We start from the raw sequence: 12,845 nt of genomic DNA on the forward strand, positions 1-12,845 counted from the left end.
TAGAATGAGATCGTGACAAATAGCACTCCACTTTCTCCAATCACCCTTCATACCTCCTTTGTGACCTTTGAAGGTTGCCACACAGCTAGCATCTTCAGCTGACCAGATCTTCAGCTGGGCATCCATTCCCCCACTCAGAACCACAAGGCCTGATGGGAAAAACCTGCAACAATTCACATCAAACACATGTCCTTCCAATACTCTCTGGAAAAACAAAAGAAAATTCCAGGCTAGTTCTCTTGTCCATCCCTTGATGTTCTCTTACCCCCCATATCCCCGGTCCCTTAAATGAAATATGTACATGCTATACTCGCATGCTGGTTTTAAAAGGAAGGAGGTCCAAATAATCTCTTTAGCTCATTTGTCTTCCAGGTAGTGTTCTAAGAGCTAGGCTTTTTCCGGCTTGGGCTACAGATGTGGATTTGAACTCCATGGCTCTCACAGCCACCCTAAGTCTAGCTCTACATATAAGAAGTTGAGGAGGGCCCTAACCAGTTTGGCTCAGTGGATAGAGCATCAGCCTGGGCACTAAAGGGTCCCAGGTTTGATTGCGGCCAAGGGCACAAGCCTGGGTTGCAGACTCAATCCCCCCACATTAGGGGACGTGCAGGAGGCAGCCAATCAATGATCCTCTCTCATCATTGATGTTTCTATCTCTCTCTCTCCCCTTTCCTCTCTGAAATCAATAAAAATATATTTTTAAAAAGGTACGGATTCACTAGAGTGACCACAGATATAAAAAATAGAGAAGAAAAAAGGGAAGGAAAGAGACTCAGAGACAGAGAGAACAGAAGGAAGCACGTAAACACTAAAAAGGGAAAAGACAGAGAGAGAGAGAAAGACCTCCACTGTCCCAGCCCCAATCTGTTCTGGCAAATCACCTAGCTTGAGGATGGTTTTCAATTTAAAAAGGGAACAAAGATAGAGACACTCTTCTTTCCATGACCCAGTCTAAAGTTTCTAAGACCACCCTTCATGTATAAGACCCTGAAAGTGTATCCAAAGCCTTTACTCTGAGTTCTCCATTGGAAGCCTGCCAGATTTTCATGCTCCCATCAGCACTAGAAGACACACCAAGGCCTCCTCCACTGGAAATGTCCAGGCATGTTATCTGTTCAAAAGACAAAACAACCAGTGTTACTAATAATAAAATGCTCCTCTTCCCTTGAAGTATGTTATAAATATCCCGTTTCACACTCCTCCAAGACTAATCTCAACACAAAAGACACGTGTTTCATGTAAAGGATGACATATCACCAATCTCTCAACAAGGGTAAAGCCAACACCTTTTATTTATTCAAACAAAAGGGACAGGCTGGGAGAGGTCAATGGGGGAAAACGGGGACATAGGTAATACTTTCAACAATAAAGATTTTAAAAAAGCTAATGAAGTAAAAATAAGATTGTTAGTTTATACACTAATCCAATATGATTAGTGTCCTTGTAAAAAGAGGAAATTAAGACACAAACACACAGAGTGAAGACCATGTGAAGACACAAGCAGAAGATGGCTATCTACAAGCCAAGGAGAGAGACCTCAGAAAAACCAACTTTGTTAAAACCTTGATCTTGAACATTAGCCTCAGAATTGTGAGAAAATAAATTTCTGTTAAGCCAAAAAGAAAACAACAACAAAAAACCCAAAAAAACAAACAGAGCCCTAACCGGTTTGGCTCAGTGGATAGAGCGTCGGCCTGCGGATTCAAGGGTCCCAGGTTTGATTCCGGCCAAGGGCATGTACCTTGGTTGCGGGCACATACCCAGTAGGGAGTGTGCAGGAGGCAGCTGATCAATGTTTCTCTCATCGGAGCCGAGGCAGCTGGGGCTGTGAAGGCCTACTCTTGCACGAATTTCGTGCTTCGGGCCTCTAGTATTCTTGTAATCATCTGTAGTCTCCTGTTTCAGCTACAAAGTTTTCCCTATCCCCATATCATTTTCCATCGTTTCCATCTTTTGCTGTTTTATTTTAAAATTAATTTACTTCTCCTAATTCTTAGGAACCTACTTACACAAAAGACAGTCTTCCAAGATGCTCCAAAAGGATTCAAGGAAAAACAAAGTGAATTGCTTTCAATTTACTACTTCACATATCCTCTGTAAAATCCTGGGTGTGTGTGTATGTGTGTGTGTGTGTGTTTCAGAATAAGAGAATCCCAGATTTACTTAAGTGGTTTCAATATGAGCAATCGCTTCATGAATAAGCCATGATCAGAATGCCAAGTCTCCTTTATATACATTCATAAATACATACTTTTTTATTTAATAACACCCAATTGCAAATATTTCAGAACTGTAAGACTGAGACATAGTCCCAGCAACAATGATTCCCATATGACCTAAATTATTAAGGAAAAAGTGGGGACTTTTGCAGTAATTATCCAGCTTTGCATTTTACTTTGCTCTTTGACAGTTAAGCCATAATGAATAGGGTTAGCAAGAACTAAAGGGATATGTCAACTCTAATATTTTCTAAGACTTTTTCTTCTTCATATTGGTTTCTCAGAATAAAAGAATTGTTAACTTAATTGTGGAACATTTAATTTTAGAAATTATGACAACTAACATTTATATCACATTTTATCATTTATAAAACACTTTCAAATACATTACATAGAGCCAGGATAGCAACCTAGGTCAGAGTCTAAACCTAAAGATCTATTTCTTAGTCAAAACAAAAGAACAGACAGGTCAATGGGACAATGCTAAATACTGGATAAAGACGACAATTCAAGCCAGTGAGATAAAGGATGAATTACTTTATAGTGCTGTGACATGCTAATCATTTCAAAAAGAATTAAGTTAGATATCTACTTCAAACCAAATAACAAAATAAAGTTTAAAATGTAAAAAATAAAACAAAAATTCAAAGAAAACACTATATTTACATTTTTAATTAACAAATACTTATATTATGCTTACTATGCTCCAGACACAATTCTAACTGCTTCAATCCTCATAAAAACCCTAAAGATAAATATTATTTTTACCCCCATATTATAGCCGCTTGTGGCACATGGAGTTAAGTATGTGGCCTAAGGTTACACAGTTAGTAAGTGGCAGAATCTTGGGAGTCAAATCATTGAGTCTGTCTCTAGAGTCAATGTTCTCATCCATCATATTATGCAACTAAAGTAACTTTATATATATAATCATGTACTACCCTAAGCAAGACTCCAAAGGCAGTTACCATAAAGGAATAAATTGATAGGTTTTATTTTCTAGAAATATTAAATATCTCTATGTCAAAAGACAACAATAAACAATAAGCTAGAAAAATGATCTGCAAAATATATAGCAAAGAATCAATACCCTTAATATAAGAGCGTTTACCAATAAAGAAAGAAATTCACACTTAAAGAAATGGGCAAATGATATGAAGAGTGACCAATAAATATATGAAAAAGTGGTCAATCCATGATTAATCAAAGGAATGCAAATTAAAATAACAATGAAATACCATCTCTCAAATAGGTAAAACTTAAAAATTTGAATACACAATATTATGTTAAGTCAGACTGATATAAAAGCAATAGAGTAAGAGCCTTTTTAGTCAATGGATAGAGCCCAGTGATAGGTCAGTTAATAAAAAATTTCAGTTAAAGTAGGGAAAATAATGAAAATTGATGCATAAATACCTACATTTTATTTGAACTCAAATATATAAATGTACATTAAAATTCACTAATCTTTTCATTAGTCCATTGATTACAAGGAAGCTTCACCTTGACTTTCTTTTATTTTTTTATTTATTTACTTTTAAGTTTATTTTTTATTGACAGTATTAAACTTGACTTTCTTTTAATAAACTATAATCCAAGGCATAATTTAGTTTCCAGTTTCTCTGAAGTAAGGTAAATCTTTGTTCACTCTTACAAAGCAATCTATGAACAAAAATTCAACTAGTGTTTAAAAAAAAATCTTTTCCCTAACATTTTGCATTTACCTTGCTCACACATACTATAATAGCAGTTAAAAACAAAACAAATAAAACGCTTCTTTACCAAGTCTTTACAAAGCAATCAATTTAGTTTTCAGACATAACCATTCTCTGCCTTTTCACACTCATATGTCATCAGTTTAACATATTTAATTAACATAATTTCAAAAACAATATAACTGGCAGTGCAACTGACCTTTGGTAAACACTCAACTTACTCTGTAGTGTCAGAGTAGGCAGACCTCAAAGAGCTTATAAACTAAGAATATGCTGTGCCCACAAGTCAGTATGTTTTACAGAGTGCATGTAGAGCAAAGGTTGAATGAGTAGGTCAGTTAAACTGAGATCAGTCAGAACATACCAAAAGCCTTATAATTTGCATTCCCTGTGACTCAGCAACTCCACTTTTACAAGGTAAACTAATTTCTTCCTATCTTTGTGAAAAAGGGGTTAGCTATATCATCAAAATAGGAATGGATGAACTCAAAATATCTGAATGTCTTAACGTAATTTCAAAAACAATATAACTGGCAGTGCAACTGACCTTTGGTAAGCACTCAACTTACCCAGTAGTGTCAGAGTAGGCAGACCTCAAAGAGCTTATAAACTAAGAATATGCTGTGCACACAGTCAGTATGTTTTACAGAGTAAATGTAGAGCAAAGGTTGAATGAGTAGATCAGTTAAACTGAGGTCAGTCAGAACATACCAAAAGCCTTATAATTTGCATTCCCTGTGACTCAGCAACTCCACTTTTACAAGGTAAACTAATTTCTTCCTATCTTTGTGAAAAAGGGGTTAGCTATATCATCAAAATAGGAATGGATGAACTCAAAATATCTGAATGTCCGGTAATGTAAGATTGGAAAAACAGATTATATTAAAATCAGACAATGGAATACTATGCAGCTCTTAAAAGAATACATAGAAAGATGGCATAGGCCCTAGCCAATTTGGCTCAGTGGATAGAGCGTCGGCCCATGGACTGAAGGGTCCTGGGTTCGATTTTGGTCAAGGGTACATGCCTGGGTTGCGGGCTCGATCCCCAGTGGGGGGTGTGCAGGAGGCAGCTGATCACTGATTTTCTCTCATCATTGATGTTTCTATCTCTCCTCCCTTCTCCTTCTCCTTTCTCTCAGAAATCAATAAAAATATATTTTAAAAAAGAAAGAAAAATGGCATAGGATGATGTACATAATATATTATTAAAGAATAAAAAGCAAATTATAAAATAGTAGGTACTGTAAAATCTATTTTGGTGAAATATTTAAAGAAAAAAGATTGAGAGGAACAAGTAAAATAATGATAAAGCTTAGCATGATGCTGGCACATAGTAAAATAAATGTTAGCTATTACTATCACGATTTTTCTTAATAAAGGCTAAGCAACAAAAGTTCACAGTGGTTATTTTTAGGGTATAGAAAAAATGAGTGATTCACTTTGTTTTCTAGTTCTTAAGGTACATGCCCTTGACCGGAATCGAACCTGGGACCCTTCAATCCGCAGGCCGATGCTCTATCCACTGAGCCAAACCGGTTTCGGCATAATATATTATTAAAGAATAAAAAGCAAGTTATAAAATAGCAGGCACTGTAAAACCTATTTTGGTGAAATATTTAAAGAAAAAAGATTGAGCGGAACAAGTAAAATAATGATAAAGCTTAGCATGATGCTGGCACATAGTAAACAATAAATGTTAGCTATTACTATCATGATTTTTCTTAATAAAGGCTAAGCAACAAAAGTTCACAGTGGTTATTTTTAGGGTATAGAAAAAATGAGTGATTCACTTTGTTTTCTAGTTCTTAAATTTTCATCCCTAAATATATATTTGTTTTTGCAATAAGGGGAAAAAATAGCTATTTTAAAAATCTACCTATAACACAATAAGAAGTGGAAGGCTTTAATATAACCAGTTTATCTACATATTTCTCACTTCTGCTTTCAAAAGCCCATGGTAGTAGAAAGGACTTTATCACAAAGATATTAGCCGAAACCGGTTTGGCTCAGTGGATAGAGCGTCGGCCTGCGGACTGAAGGGTCCCAGGTTCGATTCCGGTCAAGGGCATGTACCTTGGTTGCGGGCATATCCCCAGTAGCTATAACACAATAAGAAGTGGAAGGCTTTAATATAACCAGTTTATCTACATATTTCTCACTTCTGCTTTCAAAAGCCCATGGTAGTAGAAAGGGCTTTATCACAAAGATATTTGAAAATTATTCCTCAATAAATTATAGTCAGAATTTTGAGAAAATGTCTCTGTCCTGTAATCAAAGGGACAAAAATATGAGCAGTGGCAAATTATGCAAACATCAGTTACAACCACCATTATCCAAAACCCAGTAAGTAGCTCTGCTAAAACATGTATAAGAAAATTTCATTTCAAAATTCCTTTCTCTAAGATTATCAGAGTGGATTTGTACATATATTCTATGTGGTCCCAAGTACCAGTTTTGTCTAACATTATCATACTTCATCAGCTGTTACCTTATAATCAAAGAAGTGAACCACATTAATTATGAGTGTTTATAGCACTGTAAACAAAAAGATAAAAAGAAAAATTAATTAATGATATTACATTTCTCCTCATTTTATCAAAATACTTACACTCTTTGCATGAATTCTGGAAAAAGTAGTGTATGGTGTCAAAAACTTCGAAGATGCATTTTCCTTTGGACATGAAATATGAATGCTTTTCTAAACAGAGAGGGAAAGATGAAATACATCAGTAAAGCTACTCCAATGAAATTAAAGCCTCGTAAAGAAAACATAAGGACAACAGGAAATTCTCACCTTTTAAGTGTGTCCTCTCTAATCCTCCTTCCCCAGCCCACAAAACTATCACTCCCTAATAGAGTAGTAGTCCTTTCACTGCAGGGGCTGCAATGTAATTGGTATCACTGAGATGCCATTATCTTTTTATGTTAAGACAAATCAACAATAAAATACAGCTGACAAACATGAGAACATTACTTTTTAGAAGAAAATTTAATACCAGCACTCTTAATTAGCAGTGGGGCAAGGAACAGGATCAAGAGATGTGAGGAAACAGCATTAGGCCTGAAACCTAGACTAAAGGACTAGTCTAAAAGTAAACCTGCTGCCTGTAAGAACGTTTAGGAAAAAATGTAGACTACTACCATCTACAGTCACCAGAGAAAACTGGTCAAGTAAACCGTGGTACACTCTTCCAATGTGTAGGGCCTGGTCAGGCTTGCAGTGCCCATTCCCACGTAGGACTTACACTGGCTGTACATGTTTATAGACTGGTCATCATCACATCCATAGCAGTATTATGACTCCCCATGTTTTGCCTGGTCATTATCACATATCTTTCAGCTACTCTAGAAAGATAACACTAGAGACAGAGTAAGAAATTATACCTCGAACCAGATGTTAGATTCAGGTGACATGATTTGCCAAAGGCAGCCTTTGTAACCATTACAAGTAAGTATGTTGGTATTTCAAGGTAGTATGTGTAGAGGTATAAAAGGCTTAAAAAACCTTCCTCAAGGATTTGATAAGACAATTCCTTACTCTAAGCAGCAGGATACCAACACCATCGTCTCAGGGCATAGCTCCTATACACAGCTGAGGAGTTGCACTCTCCAAATGGCCCCAAACCTATTATCTCTTCCATAGAAGTACTTCAAAGTTTCTGAAAATTTTGCTGGACAATGAAAATGTCTTCAATAATCAAGATTCTCAGAACTTCTTTATAAGGCTAATCTATGTACAACAAGCACAGTCCTCACAGTTCATTAGAAAGAAGTTTCAAAGTCAATATTGTTATCATTGAAAATCAATATGCTCTTATTAAAAGTCTTCTACGCCTTTAAAAACACAACATAGCTCCTATACACAGCTGAGGAGTTGCACTCTCCAAATGGCCCCAAACCTATTATCTCTTCCATAGAAGTACTTCAAAGTTTCTGAAAATTTTGCTGGACAATGAAAATGTCTTCAATAATCAAGATTTTCAGAACTTCTTTATAAGGCTAATCTATGTACAACAAGCACAGTCCTCACAGTTCATTAGAAAGAACAGTTTAAAGAACAGTTTCAAAGTCATAATGTTGTTATCATTGAAAATCAATACGCTCTTATTAAAAGTCTTCTACGCCTTTAAAAACACAATTAGAATATCTATACAAACAGTACTTCCTTAGCCAGCATATCTATGCCTGGCTGCCTGCAGGCCTTTCATTAAATGAGTTTTTGCTCCTAACCGCGTGACAAAGCCCACACACTGCCAGAGCGCTGACCTGGATTTGGAATTGTCTCCTGTACCCAAAACTAAAGCGTCAGCTAAACTCTCCTCAATAAATATTCACACCAAGCAAGGATGCAGGGGCTCTGAGAGCTTAGTGTTCAGGCCTCTGTAAGTATTGGTTTGTTCTCAGAAGAGTTCATTTCCTTGAGCTAATTACGTGAAAGAATTCAAGAATCAGTGGTTTTCTCCTGCTTATCAATCCTGCAAATCAACCTTTAACCTATAAACATACTATGAAGGAAGATAAATGTTGAACTACCTTCCAATGTCAGCAGTAGAGAGTCATGCTGTTAATGAAAATATTTTAAAGAAAAGCTGCAGGAGGTATCAAAACATACAGAATTTAGGGGTGAGGGGATTGGAGGGGGGAGTGTGAGTATTCCACACTAAGGTAAAATTCAAAGTCAAACTTTTTATCTTCTACCATCTACAGTCACCAGAGAAAACTGGTCAAGTAAATCGTGGTACACTCTTCCAATGTGTAGGGCCTGGTCAGGCTTGCAGTGCCCATTCCCATGTAGGACATACACTGGCTGTACATGTTTATAGACTGGTCATCATCACATCCATAGCAGTATTATGACTCCCCATGTTTTGCCTGGTCATTATCACATATCTTTCAGCTACTCTAGAAAGATAACACTAGAGACAGAGTAAGAAATTATACCTCGAACCAGATGTTAGATTCAGGTGACATGATTTGCCAAAGGCAGCCTTTGTAACCATTTCAAGTAAGTATGTTGGTATTTCAAAGTAGTATGTGTAGAGGTATAAAAGGCTTGGGAAAACCTTCCTCAAGGATTTGATAAGACAATTCCTTCCTCTAAGCAGCAGGATACCAACACCATCGTCTCAGGGCTCATTTATGCCCCTTTACCCTGTTCTACATACCTCTGGTAATCACCTTACTGTTGTTTGTCTATGAGCTTGTCCAAAATCATATTGCTAGTAAGTGTCAGAGTTAACTATGAGTTGGACTCATCTTTTGACACTTTCTACAATTCCATAGGTGTCTATAAAAAAGTATAAGATATATAATAACATGTAGCCTATCACCTTGCAGAGGGTAATGAATGAACATTTGCTAAACATCTTATGTAAAAAAAACCAATGGTTTTCTATTCTTGTCAGAATACCAGAAATGTTTTACAACTAAAAAAGTTTAATTACATAAAATAAAAAGAAAAAAGTTTACCCATCTCACCAGAGCATACTGACTGCAGCCAACAGAATGAGTAAAGAAAGTCAGATCATGGGTTCTCAAAGACCAATGAGAAAAACTATTAAGTACTTGTGAAGGCCTAGGTCTTCACCAAGGCCTAGTCAGACATATTATATTGCTCTGCCATACAATAAGGTAGATACTAGCCATATAAGGTTATTAAACACTTAAAATGTGGCCAATACATATGAGGAACTGAATTTTTAATTTTTATTTAAAGTTTAATTTAAAAATTAATAGTTGATTCAGTTATCAGAAAACTTTTTAAGTATGTGAATCTATGTTTTCAACTGTAAATCTTTAAAACCTAAACACATCATCAAGTATTTCCAATAAAAAAATTAGAGTCTATGCCTACCTGGTATGGCTCAATGGTTGACTGTCGACCTATGAACCAGTTGCAGGAGGCAGCTGATCAATGATTCTATGTCATCATTGATGTTTCTATCTCTCTCTCCCTCTACCTTCCTCTCTGAAATCAACAAAAATATATTTTAAAAAAATAATTTCATTAATTACAGATAGAAATAATGTTTTAGATATATTGGGCTAAATAAAACCAAAAACAAAACAAAAAACACACAAAAAACCAGAACATATTCATACATACATATATTTTTTTCAGCCACAACCCAAAGGGAATCTTTATGGAATATAAATTAAGAATATTGGCCCTGGTCGGATAACTCAGTTGGTTAGAGCATCATCCCAATATGCCAAGTTTGCGGGTTTGATCCCCAGTTAGGGCACATACAAGGAGCAACCAATACATGCATAAATAAGTGGAACAACAAATCGATGTTTCTCTCTTTCCCTTCCTCTCTCTCTCTAAAATAAATAAATAAAAATTTAAAAAATTTGAGGATACTGAACTTCTGGAAATATTTGCAATATGCACGATAGATGAAAGTTAAATAAAATATATTATTAAAATTAATTTCACTTGTTTCTTTTGGGCTACTAGAAAATTTAAAATTATATATGTGGCTCACATTATTTATCTATAGGAAAGCACTGATACAAGGGAAGAGGAAGTTTGACTACATCAAAATGTATATGTAACTACAAAAAAACACTTTGACATTCAAAGGCAGTAAAAACTGTGATTGTTGTACAAATGACATGGGGATGACACTGATACACGGATAACAGTATAAATATTTAAAGTAGATGTATAGGTACTACCGTATATATGAACATGGTGCCATCTAGAAGACATAAAAACCTACCTTGCTTATTTCATTCACAATAAATCCTTCCGAAGCTGTAATCTCTGGGATACCATCGAGGCCAATTCCTTGACAAGTTAGGCTGCCATACAAAGTTGGTTTTCCTATATAGCACAAAAGAAGAATGCCTCAAAAAATAATAAGAATTTAACATTTTTCTCCTTGAAGACCCAATTTAGGCAACTGTAGAGATGGTAGGATATTGGGTAATAAAAGAAAAACAGGTCCTGGTGTTAAAAATGAGGCGAAGTGGAAAGAATACTTGCTTAAGTGAAGCTAATTTGGGAGAAATATACTCAAGGGCTAAAAACTAGAGACAAAGATTTTGAGATACAATGTACTATTTATAGAGAAAGCTACCAATGTGATCTAAACTTAAGTTTTACTGGCTGTGAAATGGCATTCTTCCAGGATGAAAGGTGAAGATCAACATGAATGTATGTGTTTATCCACAGTATATACATATAATACATAGTAAAGAGTTAAGCTTCATTAATCTGGAAAATGTACTTAAGTAGAACACTGCTTTTGCAGGGATATGGGCTAAATAAGATATTATCCTACACAAACATATGTAGATGGTAAAATGGAGTTAAAAACATTCTTTTCGACACAGAACCTGGAGTGAGCACCAAAGCCCCACTGAAGCAAGTCTTGCCCCAGAAGGGTGTCTTCAGCACAGAAGTTCTCCCACTGCAGACACAGCTGATTCTCACTGCCAATTGGCCTGGAGGTCAATTCCTCCCAGTGATACCTACAACAATCAAGGCTTAACTACAACAAGACTGTGCACAAAGCCCACAAGGGGGTGCACCAAGAGTGTCCACCTCAGGTAATTGGGGAGGCTGAGCCACTGGGCCCTGTAGGACACCTAGCACACAAAACCACTCTACCAACACAGGGAAGCAGACAAAATGCGAAGACAAAGAAACAGGTCACAAATGACAGAAATGGAGGACAGCAAACGACTGGATATAGAGTTCAAAACCACGGTTCTAAGATTTTTCAAGAATTTTATGGAAACCGCCGATAAATGTATTGAGATCCTTAAGAAATCTAGTGAGACCCTCGATGTTGTGATAAAGGACCAACTAGAAATTAAGCATACACGGACTGAAATAAAGAATATTATACAGACTCCCAACAGCAGACCAGAGGATCGCAAGAATCAAGTCAAAGATTTGAAATACGAAGAAGCAAAAAACACCCAACCGGAAAAGCAAAATGAAAAAAGAATCCAAAAATACGAAGATAGTGTAAGGAGCCTCTGGGACAACTTCAAGCGTACCAACATCAGAATTATAGGGGTACCAGAAGAAGAGAGAGGGCAAGATATTGAAAACCTATTTGAAGAAATAATGACAGAAAACTTCCCCTACCTGGTGAAAGAAATAGACTTCCAAGTCCAGGAAGCGCAGAGAACCCCAAACAAAAGGAATCCAAAGAGGACCACACCAAGACACATCATAATTAAAATGCCAAGAGCAAAAGACAAAGAGAGAATCTTAAAAGCAGCAAGAGAAAAAAAGTCAGTTACCTATAAGGGAGTACCCATACGACTGTCAGCTGATTTCTCAACAGAAACCATGCAGGCCAGAAGAGAGTGGCAAGAAATATTCAAAGTGATGAATAGCAAGAACCTACAACCAAGATTACTTTATCCAGCAAAGCTATCATTCAGAATTGAAGGTCAGATAAAGAGCTTCACAGATAAGAAAAAGCTAAAGGAGTTCATCACCACCAAACCAGCATTATATGAAATGCTGAAAGGTATTCTTTAAGAAGAGGAAGAAGAAAAAGGAACTCTTACCATTTGCCACACCATGGATGGAACTAGAGAGCATTATGCTAAGTGAAATAAGCCAGTCAGAGAAGGATAAATACCACATGATCTCACTCATTTGTGGAATATAATGAACATCATAAACTGATGAACAAGGACTGATCCAGAGATGGAGAGGCATTGATTGGACTGTCGGGCCTTGGAGGGAAGGTAGGGGAGGGCAGGGTTAAGGGGGAAAGATCAACCAAAGGACTTACATGCAAGCATATAGGTCTAACCAATGGACACGGACAACGGGGGGGTGAGGGCATGAGCGGGGAGGGGGGTTAGGGGGTAATGTGGGTATAAGGACACATATGTAATATCTTAATCAATAAAAAAATATATTAAAAAAAAAGAAA

The 12,845-nt window shown here is 36.4% G+C and overlaps 1 protein-coding gene across 6 annotated transcripts in view; it reads right to left on the minus strand.

Moving 5' to 3' along the window:
* The window catches only part of PAAF1 (proteasomal ATPase-associated factor 1), a 31,437-nt gene that overhangs the window by 15,720 nt on the left and 2,872 nt on the right, over positions 1-12,845 (minus strand). For 3 of the 6 annotated variants that reach the window (XM_005867088.2, XM_005867087.2, XM_014540433.1), the window contains exons 3-6: positions 10,662-10,765; positions 6,545-6,634; positions 1,013-1,111; positions 54-204 (exon numbers count right to left, since the gene is read on the minus strand). In XM_005867088.2, coding sequence (XP_005867150.1) covers positions 54-204; positions 1,013-1,111; positions 6,545-6,634; positions 10,662-10,765 — 444 coding nt within the window. The other 3 variants (XM_014540434.1, XM_005867089.2, XM_014540435.1) reach the window with 3 other exon arrangements.

Source organism: Myotis brandtii, unplaced genomic scaffold, assembly GCF_000412655.1.
Source record: "Myotis brandtii unplaced genomic scaffold, ASM41265v1 scaffold244, whole genome shotgun sequence".
NCBI classification, from domain to species: Eukaryota; Metazoa; Chordata; class Mammalia; order Chiroptera; family Vespertilionidae; genus Myotis; species Myotis brandtii.